The sequence below is a fragment of the Notamacropus eugenii genome, chromosome 3, assembly GCF_028372415.1.
Source record: "Notamacropus eugenii isolate mMacEug1 chromosome 3, mMacEug1.pri_v2, whole genome shotgun sequence".
In the NCBI taxonomy this organism is placed as follows: Eukaryota; Metazoa; Chordata; class Mammalia; order Diprotodontia; family Macropodidae; genus Notamacropus; species Notamacropus eugenii.
This window is the reverse complement of record NC_092874.1, coordinates 456,308,459-456,329,876: the sequence shown is the minus strand read 5'-3', so window position 1 is coordinate 456,329,876 and position 21,418 is coordinate 456,308,459. Positions and strand designations below refer to the sequence as shown.

General features: G+C 36.8%; 1 protein-coding gene across 1 annotated transcript in view; it reads right to left on the bottom strand.

The window, feature by feature from the left end:
- The window catches only part of SUCLG2 (succinate-CoA ligase GDP-forming subunit beta), a 319,621-nt gene that overhangs the window by 147,533 nt on the left and 150,670 nt on the right, over positions 1-21,418 (bottom strand). The window contains exons 5-7 of the mRNA XM_072598723.1: positions 19,444-19,596; positions 12,452-12,541; positions 9,069-9,165 (exon numbers count right to left, since the gene is read on the bottom strand). Coding sequence (XP_072454824.1) covers positions 9,069-9,165; positions 12,452-12,541; positions 19,444-19,596 — 340 coding nt within the window. The remainder of the gene's footprint in view (positions 1-9,068; positions 9,166-12,451; positions 12,542-19,443; positions 19,597-21,418) is intronic.

The following is a 21,418-nucleotide window of genomic DNA, read 5'->3' as shown; positions in this document are numbered from 1 at the left end:
TAATTTACAGTTGCATGCTAAAACAATTTTTAACATTCATTCTTAAAGCTTTGAGTTCCATATTCTCTCCCTCCCTCCCCATCCACCCTCATTGAGAAAACAAGCAATTCATTATAGGTCATACATGTGTAACAATGCAAAGCACTTCCATAATAGCAATGTTGTAAAAGACTAACCACATTTCCTTCTGTCCTATCCTGCCCTTCATTTATTCCATTCTCTCCCTTGACCTGTCCTCTCACAATAGTGTTTGCTTCTGATTATCCCTTTCCCCAATTTCCTGTCCCTTCTATTATCTTCCCTCTCCTATCCCCTTCCCCCTTGTCTCCTTGCAGGGTAAAATAGATTTTCATATCCAAATGAGTGTGTGTTATTCCCTCCTTAAGCCAAATCCCAGAGTAAGGCTCAATTACTTCCTTTTATCTCTCTCTTTTTCCCCTCCATTATAGAAGCTCTTTCTTCTCTCTTGTATGTGAGATGATTTGCTACATTGTATCTCTCCCTTTCTCTTACTCCTAGTACATTCCATTCAACAGTAAATTTTATTTTTTTAGGTATTCTTGCTTTGTATTCAGCTCAACCTGTGCCCTCTGTCTATGTGTATGTGTGTGTATATATATGTATATACACACACACACACACACACATATACACATACACACACTTACACCTATGTACATATACATACCTACACATACATAATATACACATATATACATACCCATACACACACACACACATATATATACATGTATATATATATATGTGTATATATATATATATATATATATATATATATATATATATATATATATATATATATATATATATATATATAGTCCCTCTAACTACCCTAATATTGAAAAAGGTCTCATGAGTTAAAAATAACATCTTTCCATGCAGGAATGTAAACAGTTCAACTTTAATGAGTTCCTTAAGGTTTCTCTTTCCTGTTTACCTTTTCATGTTTCTCTTGATTCTTGTATTTGAAAGTCAAATTTTCTATTCAGCTCTGGTGTTTTCAACAAGAATGTTTGGAAGTGCTTTATTTCATTTAATTCCATTTTTTCCCCTGAAGTATTACAACCAGTTTTGCTGGGTAGGTGTTTCTTGGTTTTAATCTTAGCTCCTTTGACCTCTGGAAGATCATATTCCAAGCCCTTCAATCTCTTGGTGTAAAAGCTGCCAAATCCTGTGTTATCCTGATTGTATTTCCACAATACTAGAATTGTTTCTTTCTGGCTGCTTGTAATATTTTCTCCTTGACATGGAAACTCTAGAATTTGGTTACACTATTCCTAGGAGTTTTCTTTTTGGGATCTTTTTCAGGAGGTAATCTGTGAATTCTTTCCATTTCTATTTTACCCTCTGGTTCTAGAATATAAGGGCAGTTTTCCTTGATAATTTCTTAGAAGATGATGTCTAGGCTTTTTTTTATCATAGTTTTCAGGTAGACCAATAATTTTTAAATTATCTCTCCTGGACCTGTTTTCCAGGTCAGTTGTTTTTCCAACGAGATATTTTACATTGTCTTCTTTTTTTTCATTCTTTTGGCTTTGTTTTATAATTTTTTGGTTTCTCATAAAGTCATTAGCTTCCATCTGCTCTGTTCCAATTTTTAAAGAACTATTTTCTTCAATGAGCTTTTGAACCTCCTTTTCCATTTGGCTAATTCTGCTTTTTAAAGCATTCTACTCCTCATTGGCTTTTTGTACCTCTTTTACCATTTGGGTTTGTCTACTTTGAAAGGTGTTATTTTCTTCAGCTTTTGGGGGTCTCCTTTAGCAAGCTGTTGACTTGCTTTTTATGATTTTCTTGCATTTCTCTCATTTCTCTTCCCAATTTTTCCTCCACTTCTCTTACTTGGTTTTCAAAATCCTTTTTGAGCTCTTCCATGACCTGAGACCACTCCATATTTTTTGGAGGTTTTGGATGTAGAAGCCTTGACTTTGATGTCATCCTCTGATAGTATGCTTTGTTCTTCCTCATCCAAAAGGATGGAAGAAAATGCCTGTTCACCAAGAAAGTAACCTTCTATGGTCTTACTTTTTTCCCCTTTTGGGGGCATTTTCCCAGCCAGTTACTTGACTACTGAGTCCTTTGTTAAGTGGAGGGTATACTCTAGGGACCTGCAAGTTCTCAGTTCCTCCAAGGTGTCACAATCAAGGAAGAGGAGTTTATTCCTCTCCTAGCCTGCATTCTGGTCTAGGAGCAACCACAAGTACTCTTTTCTGCCCAGGATCTGTGAGTAGGATTCCCTCTCCAGAGCCTCTACCAGCTCCACCACACCAGTGCTCCTCCTCAATCCAGGACTGCCACTCAGGACTGAGACCCATATTGGCTGCTTCATTATTCCAGTGTCAAAAGCTGTGTCTCAGAGGCTGCTGCTGCCCTGGGGTTAGAGCTGGGGTCAACCACACACCCCTCTCACCCAGATGAAAGAGCTTTCACATTGACCTTTGAAGTTGTCTTTCCCATTTATGGGTTGAGAAATCTGGGAACTGCAGTTGGTACCTGTGATTCCATGTCCTGAAGCCTGCTCCAGTCCTGTTCATCCAATGCGGTCAAAGCTGGGTTGTGTTCTAGTCCTAGCCCACTGCGATAGACCTTTCCAGTCAGCCTTCCTGGCTATCTTGGACTGGAAATCTTTTTCACTCTGTCATTTTGTGGCTTATGCTGCTCTCGAATTTGTTTACAGTCATTTTTTACAGGTATTTTATGGGCTATGGGGGGAGAGCTAGGGCAGGTCCTTCTTTCTACTCCACCATTTTGACTCTGCCCCTGAAGTTCCACTTTATAACAAGACCTATATTCTGTGCAAGGCAGGAGAACCTAATCGGTAGAGAGCTAGCCACAGAACTGGGAAGTTCCTGGTTCAAACCCTGTTTCCTAACTCATATTGACAATGCAGTCCTGGGCAAATCACATAAGATCTCACTGCCCACAGGCAACTCTAAGACTCAGTTGCTGCAGAGATGTATATTGATGGCTTGACTGTTACATGTTGCAACAGAATAGTTAAAAAATGTGAACACTCTCTTAGCCTATTATAGACTCTACCTCTCTTGCCCTGAATACACTTCACAATGAAATGTTCATCAGTGAACATTCATGGGAAGCACTGTGTCCCACACTTCCTCTCATAACATATTTACGAATAAAGCATTAAGTTCCACAGCATCATGTTAATAGGATCATAACAAGTCAATCCTATATATGAAAGGCCAATGTAGTTTATGTGTTCCATAGTCAAAGTCTTGCACCTATAATCTTGCATAGTTATGCCCTTTGACCAGATAGTATGGATGCATCATTTCAAATCCATCCCCATGAGTGAAAAAAATAAAAGCATTAGCCCTACTTATGGGAGGTCAAATTACATCATTTTTGACCCTTGAAGATATCTTGATTTCAAACCACTTTTGCCAGCCAAGGCAACCATTTCCTCTCTTGAAATTGCTCTACTCTGTCCACAACTTAGGTAATTTTCCCTGCTTTGGTTCCTCCCTGTTATCAGGGTTTTTTCAACTTTGTGGTCATTTCTTTCCTTTTTTTCCTTCATGCTCAGGAGCTTCTCAGTTCACTCTGTGTCCTGTTTCCTGTCAGAGTTCTGTAGTATTTTACCTTTTCCCATATTCTACTTTTTAATCCAAGGTTCATTCTTTGCAGGTTGGCAACCCTGGTCTCTGTTTCAAGGGGGTATTAAAACTTGGCAACACTTAGTTTGTATGTAATGCATGACTCAAACAAACACATGTAGAGACTCATGATTCAATATATAGCACCTGTTACACATGCCCCACCATCTGATAATTGTTTTGGGAACACAAGATCCTTGTAAGTAGGAACTGTTTCATTCATTATATTTGTATCCTTAGTGCCTGACACACAGTAGGTGCTTAAAATATAATTGTGCACTAAGTATTTTTATGGACAAGATTTTGACATACCCCCTACCTATTGTTGATATAATCTATGAAGATGTTGTGCATGATATATACAGGTTCCTCCCCCATAATTTATATGGATCACATGCTTGAAATGAATGCCAAGAAAATAAAGAATGACTTTTAAATAAAGGGGAAGAACCAAAAATGAAACATTTCCTATGGGCTATCACACAAAATAACAACGAATCAGAGCTTGATTATCTATCAGAAGAGAAGAACAGATTTTTTTTCCTGAAGATGGTGGGGATAATGTCGATTATTTAAATACTAGAGTCACTGCTGGGCCCCAACAAGAGCAGAGGCTGCCAGGAACTCTTTTTTATATTGAATAAGATCAGGAAGCAAACAATTCCCTCAATATCGGATCATAAGCTTGTCAGTGCAGGGAATGTTTTGTTTATTTCTTAGGATCCTCAACACCTCCTTCCTCTACAAGCCCTGTCTGATGTCTAATTCTTTGTGTAATGGGGTTGACCTTAGGTTGTGAAACCCTGGGCTTCGCACTGGTGGAACAACTGCTCCAGCATCTTCTACCATACAGAAATGGCTGTGGATTGCTGCAACGCAGAGCATGTCTGCTTTCTGAGGACCAGTCGGTATAAATAAGAAAGTCATATTGCCAGAATGCTGACACTGTGATACTGAATTCTTTGTCAATGCACATATGATTCCTGTTTTAAGCTCTAGGATTCCTTTCTAGACGAAATTCCTTCATAGATGAAGATCCGATCCCATCCAAATCTTAGTAAATAGTCTTCAGTAGTCCAGTGGTCTAGCCATTGTACTATCTGGCTACCCAAATCAGTAATATGCATTTTAGATGGCAATGTCTCATTGTAATCATTGAGTGTGGATGGGAAAGGGCAAGCTTATTAATAATAATGGTCATAATTGTTAACATTTATATAGTGCTTAAAGGTTTGCCAAACAAATATTATCTCATTTTATTTTCACAATAGCCATGGAAAGTAGATGTTATTATTACCCTCATTTTATAGATGAGACAGACAGAAGTTAAATGAGTAGATTTGAACTCAGTACTTTTTGATACCAAGTCCAGCCCTTCATCCACTGTCCCACTTAGCTGACAAAGTCAGAAGACATAAAAAGACTAAAGAACACAGCGGACCGAGCATTGGCTCTGGGTCCACAGGACCTGGGTTCAAATACTTCTCTTGCCATTTACATGAGTTACCTTGGGCCACTCACATGCCATCCCCGATTCTGAGTTTCCTTATCTGTAAAATGAGGTTGCATTAGAGATGCTCTCTGAGGTTTCCTCTAGCTCTCTGATCATGACCTGCCTAATGGGGTGTTGGAAGTATGCATGTGATAGGTTTTGTAGTTGCAAGCCCTATGGAAATAACAACTCTTATCATTTATATTTTTGTGGCTCATCTTACAGATAAGGATGCTCCAGGTCAGGGACGGGAAGTGAGTGGCCCAGGTTCACACACATGAATGATACTGGAAGGATTTGAACCCAATGCCTAGAAGTGTAATTCTCCCTGCATGCCAGAAGCATTGTCCCCAGAGAGGCAAGTGGTCTGGTGTCTTAGCTTTTCAGAGCATCAGAGACCTAGAGCTAAAACAGCCCTTGGAGGCCACCTAACCCACTCTCTCATTTTATAGATGAGGCTCCTGAGGTCAGAGAGCTGAGCTCACTTGCTCAAGGTGACACAGATCGTGAACATCAGAAGCAGGCTTTGAACCTGACTTTGAGCCAAAGTCAGGACTTTTTCTGATACAGCGTATTGTTGGCCCCAACATACTCAGGTACATCCATTAGTTTATATTTGTATAGCCTGAAAACTAACTGAAAGAAAGAGGTGGCAGTGAGGGAGGATGCTCTCCAGAAGTTGCCAACTGCTTGAATAGCTGAAAGATTTGCCCAGTGATTTTCCATGGATTATATATTTCTACACAAATCATTCCCATGCAAAGCAGGGGGTTGACCTCTTAAATCCCTTCCAAATCAGAGAGTCTGTGATTCTAAAAAAAATAACACAAGAATGAACATAACCTTTCCTCCAAATAGATTCTGTGGCAAAGCAGTTGCTTCTAGTGAAGATGGATTGAGGTGGGATTGAGGATAGGATGATGGGAGGGGCATAAGCTGAGAGAGCCAGGGGGAATTTGAAATATCTTTTAAAATTCTTACTTAAAAAACTAATTCCCAAATCAACAAGCTCAAAAATGTGCTGCCAAAGGTCACCTGCTTCCTAATTACTGATATGAATGGAAAGACTCGCTGGGAAACTAAAATTCTCAATGGGTGCTGTACACTTTCTTAAGTTGAAATGGATATTTGTTGCAGTTACTAAGTAAAATGTTCCCTTGAGAATGGTAGTACCCTGGAGATGATGAAAAATTATACATTCAGTCATTAATCACTACTTTTCTAATTTGGTTTAACTTCACTATTGTTCATTAGAGTTATAAACCAACACATTCATTTAATTGTGATTATAATTCAATAGCCGGACTTTTATGGTACAATAAGCAAATTAATAGCTTTAGATAATTTTATTTTTAAAAAACCACACCAGGGTTGTCTTTTGATATATTATGCCCTAAGATACTATAAGGACAAAGAATTTTACTCTTAATATTTTAAAATGGTAAATCATCAGAATATTAACATAGACTTTGGCAGTTTTTCTCTTTTCCCTATCTATTTTCCTAGGACAGTTTTTGTTGAATTGCTAAGGATCTGAATAAAGTGCATTACAGTCTTTAAGTCAATTAAACAAATATTCATTCATCATCCTCCTCTGTGCCAGGCATACTGCTAGATGTAGACAAAACAAGATACAAACAAAGCAGTCCCTGCCTTCAAGGAGCTTATATCTGCCTGGGGAGAAACAAAATGCACAAAGATAAATAAACATAAAATTTATAGGGATAGATATTGGATCTTTGAGTTCTTTGTCATAGGAAATTCTTGGAGAAAAATTCCCTCCACCAATGCAGAGCTGCATCTTCTCTGCAATTTAGAGTTAGAGAGTCGTGTAGAGCAGTTGAAACACTAGGTAACCTGCCCAGGGTCACATACCTAGGAGGTATCAGAAGTGGAACTTGAAACCAGGGGTACTGATTCTCAGGCCAGCTCTCTCTGTCTACCAGTCCATGCTGCTTCTCATGAGATATATACAAAATAGAGAAATTGGAGGAAGGGCAATTGCATGAGACCCAACAAATGAGGAAATCAGGCCTTTTATTCAATTCAACAAATCAATTAAGCATTTATAGGTTCTTCCCTCAGGGAGCTTACAATTTAGTAGGGGAAGGAGAGAGGAATAGGACATATAAATAAGTTCTTTTTGATGCAACTTAGAGGTTTAAAAAGTACACAGGGCTTCTTAATTTTTTTAATAATAATTTGATTCTTTTAAAGGGGATTGGGCATATTTATACAAGGATTTGTCTAAATTGTAATACTGAACTTTTCTTTTTTTGTTTAGATTTAATTAGCATTCAGATAATGAATATTTACCCAAAATAAAAAGTAAATAGAAATCATCACAAAGTGTTATTGGTTTTTGCTGTCAAGAGATCATAAACACAGTTTTACTGGAAGCCACTTCCCCAGAACCGTTACAAGCATGGCAACTATTACAAATGATGAATTACTATGAATGATGTTTGTGAAAGGAAGAGGATGATGTACTGTAAGGTGCAAGGTTTTGTGGACACTTTTCAGAGCAACAAAATGTAAAAACAACTTTTTCAAACATGAATCTCATTAATTTAAACTTTTTTAGCTGAATTCTAAACCTTCCACAATCTACATTCCACAAGTCTTTTCTCATGTTACCCTCCCACTTCACATATTGTCTATTACAGCCATACATGTATTATACATTCCAATCTCTTTGCCTTTACCTATGTAAACTTCTATGCCTCAAGTGTTCTCCTCTCATGTCTACCTATTATAATGTTATACATTCTTCAGTATCTACATCAGATACCACCTCCTCTATGAAACACACCTTATTTTCCATCATCAGAAATCTCTTCTTCCTTTACTGTGTCATAGTATTTTATACCTCTCCCACACATTTGCCACATTTTAATTAATACAGTAGTTATTTGGACACATCTTATCTTCCCTCAAATACTAGTTTCTTTAGGGAAGTGTGGGATCCTGATTGGAGAAAAGTCATAAAATACAATAGTAAGTGAGAAAGTCACAAAAACTTAAATTCTGTGAAAGGTGAACATGGTGAGCTATCAAAAAATCATAACTTAAACGTTGAATCACAATTTAGACACTGAGCCAAAATTTAGGTACTATGACCTATGCAGGTCATAAAAAGAGCATCGTGACCCATATGTCACTAGTCCATGATCAATACACAAGCTTAAGTTTGGGCATAACACTAACTTGACACCCAAGCTTATTACTAAGAAGAAAAGCAAAACTCTCCAATAAGTAGTGATGCCTCAGAGACTCTGAAGACAGTTAAGAATCTTTGGATAACACATATGTGTAGTCCTGCCTAACAAGGAAGGTAGTACTAATAGATCATTAGAGCCAGGGAATTGTGAAAGGAAGTGGGCTAAGCCAATTATCGATCGTCACTAAGTCTGGAACCAATAGGGTAATCCCTCTGGCACTGAGGGCCACTGGTATGCCTAAGAAGAAGGAAAATGACCTAGGTTAGAACCTTGTGTCAAGGCTCCCATACTACAATGTGGGTTTAGGTCCATGCGTGACCAATGCATTTCCAGCCTGGATAAGATAAGAGAGACTTGGTCGCCAAAACCAAAAATATTTAGACAAGCTAGACTTGACAGGCAAGAGTTACATTGTGGCCCTTCCTGGTTCTCAACCACATTTGTGTCATAACAAACAAATGTCTAGAGAAAGAGAGAAAAGGATGATGTTTCTAAGTAATTCAAGCAATTGATCCAATGCTTAGTATTTGGATGCAAACAAACCAAAAGTATTGAAATGTTAAATTCCATCATGGGAGTATTTGTGACTATGGTAGAAATTAAATTACAAAATTAAATTAATGCAAAGCTGTTGTCACAGTCTTCCATGCAATTTAATTTATAGTTTGCATAAATAAAGACTTTGAATGCATTCATTTGTTTTCTCTAATTTTTTACCTTGTCCTTCTGGAGTTTCACCAAAGGGATTCACTTCAACCTGAGTGGCATCAATTTTCAGGAAGAGATTATACAGCTTCTTAATTTGATCTGCAGCCTAAATGTGATCAAGTGAGATGGAATTAGTCCTCAAAAAGTGAAAGAAAATGCATTTTGCTGTGATAATGAAACATTAAAAATAGAAAGTTACATCTCTGTTCTGTGTAAGGTTATCTGGGGGGACACAAACCAGAATAATAATTTGTCTATCAACAGCTATTCATTAAGAGGAACTATCAAAACTTCCTTCAGACACAAGACCAGACCATTATAAAAAAATACAATGTTTTCGCAATAGTCTAAGAGTGCTATTAAGCTTCGTGTAAATTATCATGTCCTATTAACGGGATTATGCCACAGTATGAGCTGTAATCACTAATGTAAACACGCTCAATTCAAGCAAAGGAAAACATGCTTTTCAGAGTTTATAATGACTATATTTTCTCTAGTATGCTGGAATCAGTTTTTTTACATAAAAAGCCACAGTGATTAAGGTCATCAATCCAAGCCCATAATCTGTGAAGACAAAATGAAATCAATTATCTAATGTTTATTAGAAGCTATTACCAGGAAAGAAAGTAAGAGCCCTGGGAATTTTCCTGTTTTATCCAAATGAAGTTGAAAAAGCAGATCTTCAGGGACAGCTATACAGAAGATGCTTTTTCCTCCCCATACTCTTACCCCAAACTATGCTAATGTGCTCAAACCATATGATGAAATAGAACAAGATTCTTGGCTTCAAGAGCTATGTTCTTGATGTCTTTTCATTCTCACTGCCATTAGAGTGTCTTCTTTGCCTCTTAGAGAGGATCACAACTAGTTGTCAGGACTGAGGATCCCGACTTCCCAACCAGCAGCTTTGATGAAAGCAGAGGAAGTCATTGAATTTTGTGCCAGCTACATCCCTACCTCTGGGCAAACATTTTTTTCATAGTTCTAGAATGGGAAAGGACATACAATGCTATCTATTTCAATTCATTGATTTTCCTCGGGAAACAGAGGTGTAGGGTGGGGGTGGGGAGGAACTTACCCAAGCTCCCACAAGTACTAAGCATCAGAAGTGGAATTTGAACTCTGACTTTAGGGAGAGAGTGCTTTCTCCACTGAAATATTTTCCTAAGCTAACTTCATGGCATGCGGTACTACATTGAGAAAAGGGCTACACTTAGACTCGTTAAACTTTCTACCTTCTCAGGAATGTTTTTGGTTTTGTTCTAAAAATCAAAGGTATTTAATAAGTTTATTGGATTGAATTGTATTCACGCATCAGCAGAGCACTTTCACCAAGGCATTTTGTGATTTTTGATGATTGTCAAATAAAAAACAAAGCAGTAGCAATGAAAATATCACCATGCTTTGTATTTATATTAATAGAGAGATGTATAGACAGAGATGGATAGATAGGTGGACAGATGGATATACAGAAAGAAAGATGGATAGATGGAAGATGAGAGAGAGAGAGAGAGAGAGAGAGGGAGAGAGAAAGAGATTTTTCACAGTATTTCTGGGGTCAAACATAGAAGCAGCGCTCTTGGGGTTCACAAACTTGCTTCTAAGTGGAGAAGCTTCTGAAACACTCCACAAGCACTCTCTTAAAAAAGAGACTACAAACCCTCTGATAAAACACATTTGTATCCCACTGAATGAGGGCTCTTTCAAAGATAGCCATATGTATGAACAGCCCTCAGGGGAGCTGGGTGGTCTTGTATTGCCTTGACCCCTTGAATCCTTCATTGGACTAAATTCTGCAGGCACATGTTGCTAATTTACTACAACATATGTTTTCAGAAATTAATAATGTAGTTGATAATTGAGAAGTCAGAACAGAAGGGCAAAATACCAGTTCTACCAGAGCCTTTTCTGACTTTTACTTTTTTTTCTTAACAAATATTCATGGCATCGAAACTCAATCTGGGAAACATATTGAGTAATTTTTCCATTAAAAATGACAAGTTTTTTTTTGATTGGGAAGGCCAGAAAGTCAAATTAGAGTCATGAGAAGAATTTAAAAGCTATTATATATTTAGCTAACATAGTATATGGTTAGCATTGCATCAAACTAATACATACATGCATTGCATATCTATGTTTACTTATGTGTATACATGTATGCAAATGTGCACGTGTGGAGGAGGGGAAAGGAGCTGAGGCACAGTCAGAAAGACACAGGTTCAAATGTCATTTCCACCATTTTACATTAGAGGAAACTGAAATTCAGTGAGGAGAAATTACTTGTCCAAGGTCACACAGGTAAGTAAACGACCAAGCTACTGTATAAACTAAGGCTTCTGATCCCATCTTCAGTTGATTAAGGTTTTGGAGAAAATGTGCGCTTGACTCTCCAGGTGTCAGCTGTACATGTGAAACTAGCTTCCAGTTGCCTATAATTGATAACTACTCCCCAGGCTATCTAGGAGCCTTCAAGTCATTTGCTTAATTCTAGTGATTCCTTTTTGGTGTGACAATGGGAAATACTGCCTTTGGGTGTTTGTGACAAAGCACACATCCAATAAAAGTATTTGTTGGTGGACTGATTGCTTGATGATTCAGGGAGCAGGAGGAGACTAATGAGGAGAAGGAAGAGGGAAAGACCAATGGAGAGCAATGGGTAATAGTGGAAACCATGAGAGTGCATAGTAGTATCCAGGGTGACTTGTCTGGAAACAGATTCCTGGGTCAGTGGGTTTGTCCTTAGGGAGGAACTCCATTGGGTAAATCTGGCAAAATTGGGTACTAGAGCTTAGTAAAAACTAGCATGAAGTAGCTAGGTAGAAGTAGGAAGACTTGAGTTCAAATTTGACCTCAGGTGTTTAATACTTGCACGACCTTGCATATGTCATTTGGCAAATCACTTAACATTTGTTTGCCTCAGTTTCCTCAACTGTAAAATGCGCGTAACAATGGCACCTACCCCTAGGGTGGTTGTGAGGATGAAATGAATTTTTTATGAAGCTCTTAGCACAGTGCCTGGCACAGAGAATCTGCTTAATAAACGTTTGTTCCCCCTTTGTCCTCTTGCCACAGCCTCATTGGCCATCTCTGGTAGACAGCCAATTGCTCCCTATCTCCTAATAACAACAACAGTGCTTAATAATATGATTTTTAAAAATCTATAGAGATATTATAGATTTGCTACATCAGCTCAATCGATCAACTTTTATTAAATACCTTCTCCATGGGAAGAAAAGAAACATTTATCTTCATTATATTCAATTCAAATGAGTCTAAAACACTATGCATTCTTTAGGTCTGGTTGTGTTGGACAGTTCAAGATGAAGTGAATTAATTTATCAGTGTTATCAGAAATAAACTGTACCCATCATGACCTTATAGCTTTACCATACCTGAGTTTTCAGGGCACCTTGGAAGCCTAAATTTTCTGCCATTCGCTGTGCCTGGCTCTCCTTTAGTCCTTCAAATATATCAATTTCCTCCTATTAGAATGTAATGAATAAACAGAATTAAGTCATTCAGTTGGAAAGATTTACAACTTCAAAAGAAAAGCACTCAGTATATATTTGCTAATTAGTAATTAAAGACTGGCCAATTGCCCAAATTCTCTGAGTGGTGCTATTGGAGTTGCCTATAGGGTATGTTTTAATTACCATACCATCTATGAAACAGTCCTACCCAAAACTATATAATTCTTCAGGGTGGCATGCTGACAAGACACTATGACACCCGTTTTCACTTTTAATTACCATACAGATGGCATTGACGAATATTTAGTCCGTTAATTTTTATGACATCTCTTGGAAAGCTTCCAAAGCATAGTTCTCCTGCCCAATGTTGCTGCTAAGTTTAGCACTTCTCCTACATAGGTTATACATTACTTTAATATTTAAACATAATAATTATCATCATCATGGACTGTTAATATGATCTTCGATTTATATGGTGCTATTTTTCCAAAGAACCTAAGCCACCTTTCTCATCCATTATTCCACTCATTCCTATAGTAAATGAGCAGTTTAAATTATGCTCCCTGATTAATTGCAAAGGTATTATGGATGTCAGCTTATTAGGTCTTTATTTTATTTTCTGAGGTTGTTAGGTTCAATGGGAAATATCTGTGAAACTATTTTGCCTCAAGTCTTACAGATCTGGTCATGAGAGGCATAAACTGAAAAGGGAGGGATGAGTGGGGAAACTACTTCTGTGCATCGATCAACCTAAGTACCATAAAGAAGAACTGCTGGAGAGCAGCAATAGGATAAGGAGAAAAATGCAACGCAAATGTCCAAACAAACACAAGAATTAGAATCCAAGAAGATGGCAGCTAATTGGCATAAGGGCTAATGCTTTGGACCTGCAGTAAGGAAAAAATTAGTTCAAGTCTTGCCTTACTCACTAACCATATGAGCCCTGACAAATCAATAATCTATCCTAGATTCAGTTTCTCCCATTTGTAAAATGGGAAAAATAATAGGACCTCCCTCACCAGGTTGTAGTGAGGATGAAAATAGTTTTGCAAACTCTCCTGCAAATTCATTTTGCAAACATTTTGCATTCCTTAAAGCACTAAATAAGTATTATGAAAGAAAGGAGAAAGAAGAATCTAAGAAAAAGTTTGACAATAAAACCCACAGTCTTATGTATATATGCACATGCCCAAGGCAGAAGATATGGCTAATAAAGAGGATGAACTAGAGATGCTGATGCACAGAGGCAAATTTACCTTTGTGAATATCATTGAGAAATGGTTCAATGAAATTCCTAACTGGAAAAATGGCTTTGGAAATGGACCAATTTTCCAGAATGATAATCTTTTATTTAAAAGATGCAAGATTTAAAAATGAAAATATGTGTGTGCATATATGGTGGGGATGCAAAAGAGCAAACTAATATTGCATATGAAAAAAATACTGAATTTTGAGAGATCTAGAAATAAGAAGGGAATATGATAGAGAATATGTGGGTGAAGATCAGTGCAGGGAAAGTGGAAGCAATACCGCCATAGGAATAAACTATAAGATATCTGAAATGAACAAAAGTGAAATAGAGGAAGACTTTTTGAATCAAATCATAAGTGAGGTAGAGCGATATGATACAATAGTGTTGGAAGACCTCCATTATCCAGACATCTGTCGGAATATTCTTTCTTCATGCAAAGCAGACAAGCCAACAAATTCTTCATTTGTCTTCATGCTTATTTCAATATTCAAAGATTGAAAATGTTCAACAAGAAGGACCTAGAGGCTGAGGTGAAATGTTGTGAGGCTGTTGGGCTCATCAACTAGTCACTCCACCTTAAGATCTATGATTGTGGAAGAAATAAAAGTCAGAGACACTCTGAAGTGCCACCCCTAGACTTGGGAGAGTGTGTTACAAAAGTTGCACTAAAAATAAACAGAGAATTCTGAAGATAGAAGGAAATGGTTCTGAAGAAAGACAAAAAGGACAGGAAAAAAACTGGAAGACAGAAGAAGGAATAGGAATGTTAACCAAGCAAGATGGAACAGTTCATAAAGGATGATGAGAAAGTAGTGCTATGCAATCCTAATTTGGCTTCTATTTTCTCTGAAAAGAAGAATTACTTCTGGACTGCAAAGAGTGGGGAAAATAAACAACAGAGAACTGAAACCTAAGGTAAGTATCATGCTGAAAACATCTCCCTGACTTAAATAAGATCAAGTTATCTATCCCAGATGAAGCACAACCCAGGGTTGTAAAAGAACTGGCATATGTAATTGCTGAGCTTTGATCATTCATTTTGGAAAGACGTGGAGAATGCAAGAGGTGGCATGAGAATGGAAAAAGTGCAACTGTTTAATTATTACTCCAACAGAAGCCTGAAAGGGATGGTTGTTGGACATCTAAAAAGGGAGACAATTATCACAAAGTCTTCTTCCAAACATCTGACTTCATTTCATTTTCTGTGGTATAACTGTTCAAAAGAGAGGGATGCCTGGTAAATTTGTAGATGAAACAAAATAAAAGGAACAACTAGCATGGGCACAGTGGTCAGGACTGAAAAAAATATTGCAATAGGTTAGAAGGGTGTTCTGAATAGATGAAGAAGAAATATAATCAAGGTGAAATATCAAATCTTACATGTAAGTAGATACAGAGGTCAGCAAAGGATGAGCCAAGGTTCCTCATATCTAATTTGGGAACAGAATGAGAAACATGGGGTAGATGACAAGAGACGTAGCTTGAGAACAGGATGAACATTGTTATGGGAAGAGTGGTAATTCTTCCACTGGTAAGTAGTAGGATTACTCCCAGTCCTTCCTTGGCCCTATTCAGTTCAACAATTTTATCAGTGACTAGGACAAAAGTATTTATCAAATCTGTAGAGAGTACAAAATCAGACTGAGAGGTGACATGTTGTATGACAAAACTGGAACCCAAAAATATTGCCAATGTTTAGAACAATGTGTTGAAGATATGATGAAATTTAATGGAAGGAGAGATATATTGAAGGATTTTTATAGCACCATTATTTTTTATTTAAAAAAATGAAAGAAAGGTAACAAGAGAAGAATGGTTAAATAAATAGTGGTGCTTTAATATTAGAAAATATTATAATGTAATTAAGATCAACAATAGTAAAGAATATCAAAAAACCTTGAAAACTGATTTCACAAAAAAAGATTAATAAAAGAACTAAAAGAGGAGGGGACACAATGTTATCTTGTAAGAGGGAAAGGGAATGGGAATGGATAAAGGAAGAAGCATGATGGAAACTTCAAAGGAATGAATAAAAAATGTGTATCATTTAATATACTGAAATTTGTTCACTAAAGTGTAATTTTAAAGCAAATATAATTGGCTTCATTTGATGTCTGACTTATTAAAGTTATTTTTTTAAAGGCATGGAATCTAGACTTGGAGATGTGATAAGCCCTGCTTTGCCCTACTCATTCACACCTAGAATATTGTATTTTGTTCTGGAAAATATATTTTAGGATGAATATGAAAGGAAGGAAGGAAGTAGGGAGAAAGAGAGGAAAAGAGAAAGGAAAGATGGAAGGAAGGAAGAAAGGAAGACAGGCAGGCAGGAAGCAAAGGAGGGAGAGATGAGGAAGGAAAAGAAAGGCGGGGTAAAGGATCATTTATTAAGCACCTACTATGCACAAATATCTCATTTTATCAATTTTTATTGACAAGCTCTAAAGCTTCAAGATGCAGGTGACCAGAAAGGGGAGAGGTCTTCAGATCATTTTAGATAAGGATCCATTGAAGGAATGTTTACCAATTTAAGAAAAAAATGTGAGGAGTAACACAGCAACTATAAACAATAGAAAAAAAAAGTAATATTTAAACAGATTTAGAGAAATTGGGGGAAAAAAGAGATTTGGAAGGGTGTCCCTGAAAGAGGAAGCAGTAAATTGATATACTGATATTGAAGTTCATTTAGCGATATTAATCATTCCAAATGTATATGTAATCAGGTTTTGTATTTAAATTGCGAAGCAAGCTTATCTTTTGAAAATAAACAAGAGTAAAACTGTTAATCTCAACCGGATTGTAAGCCAAGGATTCCTCTTGGGTTTGATCCTACTTTAAGCTTGGATTTGCTTAATTTCTTTTTCTTTCTATAAATATTATTTTATTTTTTTCTCCAGTTGTATGTAAAAACAATATTTACATTCTTTTTTTTTTAAGTTTTGAGTTCCAAATTCTCTTTCCCTCGCTCCTCTCCTCCCTCCCTGAAAAAGTAAGCAATTTGATATAGGTTAATACATGTGCAAACATGTAAAAATTCATATTAATCATATGGTAAAGAATACTGGAACAAAAAAAAAACCTGAATGAAGGAAGGAAAGTGAAGACGTTCTCTTCAGTATATATTTAGATACCATCATTTCTTTTTCCGGAGGTGGAGAGTGTTTTTGATCATGAGTCCTTTGGGATTGTTTTGGTTCACTGTAGTATTGAAAATAGCTAAGTTTTCCACAATTGTTCACTGTAAAATATTGTAATTGTGTACATTGCTCTCATGGTTCTGCTCACTTCACTCTGTATCAGTCCATGTAAATCTTTTCAGGTTTTTCTCAAATCATCCTGCTAGTCATTTCTTATAGTACAATAATATTATATTACAATCATATGCCACAATTTGTTTAGCCATTCCTCAATTAATAGACATTCTTTCAATTTCCAATTCTTGACCACTACAAAAAGAGCTGCATTAAATATTTTTATACAAATAAATACTTCTCCCTTTTAAAAAAATCTCTTTGGGATATGGACCTAGTTTTTATAGCTTTTTGGACATACTTCCCAATTGCTATCCAGAATGGGTAGATCAGTTCACAATGCCACCAATGGTGCATTAGAGTCTCCCTATATCTTCCCCCCCATTTATCATTTTCCTTTTCTGTCATATTCACCAGTTGATTGGTGTGAAGTGGTACCTTAGAGTTGCTTTAATTTGCATTTTTCTAAAAACATTAATTGTTCATGGGTAGGTCAAACCAATATAATAAAAATAACAGTTCCACTTATATTAATCTATTCATTCAGTCCCATATCAAACTACCAAAAATTTATTACATAGAGCTAGAAAAATTATAACAAAATTCATCTGGAAGACCTAAAGGTCAAGAATATAAAGAGAATCAGTGAAAATAAATGTGAAGGAATGTGGCCTGGCTATACCAGATCTTAAACTGCATCATAAAATTATCAAAACTATCTGGTACTGGCTAAGAAATGAAGTTGTAGATCAATGGAATAGACTCAGTAGTGAATGACCATAGTAATTTAGTGTTTTATAAACCCCAAAGAACAAAGATTTGTGGACAAGAATTTACTATTTGAGAAAAAGTGATGGAAAACTGGAAAACAAGGTAGACATCAGGTCAAAATGGGTTCATGATTTAGACATACAGGGTGATACCAAAAGCAAATTAGGAGAGCACAGAATAGTTTATCTGTCATCCATGGATAAGGGAACAATTCAGGACCAACAAGAAATAGAGGGTACTACAAAATATAAAACCAATAATGTTGATTATATAAAATTAAAAAGTTTTTGCACAAACAAAAAGAATGCAACCATGATTAGAAGGAAAGCAGAAAACTGGGAGGAGGGAGGCAATGTTTATATCAAGTGTCTGTTAGAATGGCCTCATTTCTCAATTATATAGAGAGTTGAGTCAAATTTATAATACAAGTCTTCCCCAGTTGATAAATGGTCAAAGGATATGAACTGGCAGTTTTCAGACAAAGAAATCAAAGCTACATGGTCATATAAAAATATGATCTAAATCACAAAGACATAAATTGAAGTCTTGCTCCTGACATATCCTGATTGTGTGACCCTAGATAAGTCATTGCTCTAGGAAACTCCAGGCTTCAGATAACATGCCAACCTCTATGAGTAGTGAGAGCTTCCTCACCTGGGAGTTCTCTATATTGGGGAAATAAGAGCTCCAGCTCCTATCCTTATGTTTTAAAAAGAATCATTTTTATATTAGAAAAATAAATGTTTCCACTTAAATTTTATATGGACCTGGATGATGAGAGCAAATACACACACACACACACACACACACACACACACACACACGCACACACATACACACCAGGGTTTGGGGTTAAAAACCCTTAACTGACGTTGCCATAGCATATCCTGATGGAGATGGCATCTTATCTCATTTCAACTCACTAGGGAGGATCACATGAGACAATGTGTACAAGGCTTTTGAAAGTCTTACAACACAACATAAATCTGGCTCTGTAGTCTTGGAAGCTATAAGAATAAGAAGCAAGTAGTTCATTTTCAATTCTAGACAGAAATAGCCAACTTAAGTTTTATAATAACTATTTTTTAAAAAATTGAGATGGGGACAAAATGTGTGATTTTCCCGGTGATATTACCAAGTGGGGAATCCTCCTCTCTCAGCATCTTTACACAAGTAATAGTCTTAGAACATTACTTGGGGCACTGAAAGGTTGATCGACTGCCCAGGGTCACACAGCCAAAATGGGGCAGAGGAGAGACCCAGGTTTTCCTCTTTTCAAGGCCAGCTCTCTATCCACTCTGCCATGCTACTTGCCTGGTGTATTAACTACACCCATGCAATCCAAATCAGTCTCTATGTAGAGAAAAGGACAGGGAATTAAAAAATAGGTTAATTGGAGGAGGTGCTTAAATGGAAATTACGAAAATGTAAAAGCAAGAGGCAGCAGAATAAATTGTCATTTCACATGGTTTTTTTTTTTTTTCTATGACTGGGTAAGGAGTCTGTGTTTTAATGTAGAGGAAAGAGAGAGCCACTGAAGATGTCTGAGTAAGTGAGGTGATGTGACAAGCAGACCTGTCTTTTTTTGGTATTTTCTCCAATAGAGTCAAAGAAACAAATTTTCTTTAATTTAAATATACCTTAAAAATTAGTTCTGGAGTAGTGGCTGCCACTTCTTCAATGTCAACTCCTCCCTGGGGACTGCCAACCAGCACTGGACCATTACAGGATCTGTCCATCAAAATAGCCAAGTAGGTTTCTCTGGAAATATCCAAGGCTTCAGCGACCATCACCTGCCAAATTAGCAAGAGAAGAACATTGACTTGCCATGGGATCTCTACTACCCCATTTTTTCCCACTCACAAAACAGACCTAGACAAATGCACTGCAAGACCAAAAACAGTTTCATTCTGTGACTCAAAATACTGCTGCATGAGCTCCTGGGAATCTGAGAAACTCCATTCTTACAGTGCATAATGCCCATTTGCACCTCCCTAATTGATCCTGTTAACTTGCTAAAGTGACAGCTATTTGGTTTGCCTGAAGGAACCTTCCCATTTTAATCATTTCTTTTTTCCTTCCTTGAGAAACTGTTACTTAAGAAAAAAGTCACATCAAGCAGCTGTTATTTTAATTCAAGAGTTTAGCACCAAAGATACATTAGTAGAATCTTTTTTTTTTCTTTTCCTACTTCATATATGACTAGTAGGAAACCCAGTTAGCCTGTCAAATGAAGGATTATTTTATAGAGAACAGCCTTGATCCTGCTGGCTTTGGTCAGTGTCTGGAATGTACTCCTTCAGTCCCCACACCCAGAGGATGCCCCCTTTGCAGAAGATGCAATTCAAGAATTACCTTCCACCAATGCCCCACTACTAACGCCCTCCCTCCCAAACTGTACCACATTTGACAACTTTATATTTATTGATATTTGGTCTCTTTATTTTTATTCTCTTTGTAGTTACACATTTCTCTTGTGTCTTCTGTTAGACTATAAATTCCTTAAGAACAGGGATTATTTCATTAATTTTATATGCATTTCCATCATCTAACACAGAGATGTCGAACTAAATAGCAAAATTCTGGGAGGAACCAGATTAAAATGTAATTGGGAAATGTTTGACAAAATAACTTAAAATACAATACAACACAGGTAATGTGAGTTTGTGGTTTTCTAAGTCAATTTATGGCTGGCAGGGATTCCACATCTACTTGAATTTGATACCACAATACCTGGTATATACAGCAAGCATTTAACAACTGATTGATTGGTTGATGAACTCTTCTGGAACTTGTTTTAAAATTCAAGAAAAAGAAGGCTCGTAGTAATTACCAAAGTACTTACTATAGTAATTATAAACTAACAGAAACCTTTTATTTCACTTCTAAGCTATAAATAAGACAAGTACTATCTCTTTTTCCTGGGTCAGCTGTCATGTTAGACTAACCAGCATAACATTTTTAATAGCAAAATACCATAAAATCGAGCAAGTTTAAGTGATACAAAATGGATTCAATAATTGATGAACATATGTAGTGAGCAGAGGGCCAGCCTCTGAGTCAGGATGACTTCATTCTAAATCCCACCTCATTACTCTACTATTCTTTGTTGCAGTATTGTCATCAAAGAGAAATAATAACTGTAGTACCTACTTCTCAAGGTTGTTGTGAAGCTGAAATGAGATTACATCTATGAAGTGCTTTCCAAGCTATAAAGAGCTATCTAATTTTCAGCTATGATTACTGGATCACCCAATTATAGATTTTAATCTGAAATGAACAGCATAGGCCATCAAGTACACCTTTGTTTTACAGATAAAGGAACTGAGACTTATTAAGTAAGTGCTTAATAAATGTTGGTTGACTTGATCAAGGAAGGTCATGTGATTTGCCCAGGATCATGAAGGGAGTAAGAGTCAGAGGGAGACTTTATAATCAGAGACTCTAACTTTAAATTCAGTGCTGTATCCATCGTCCCATGTTGTCTCCCCAAATTAACAAATAAATTTTCTAGGATATGACATTCATCCTATATATCTCAGAAGTATTGGTGATATTGTCATAAGAGGGAATTCTCATGTGGAAACTCTCTTATCCACACATCTGAATCCATGT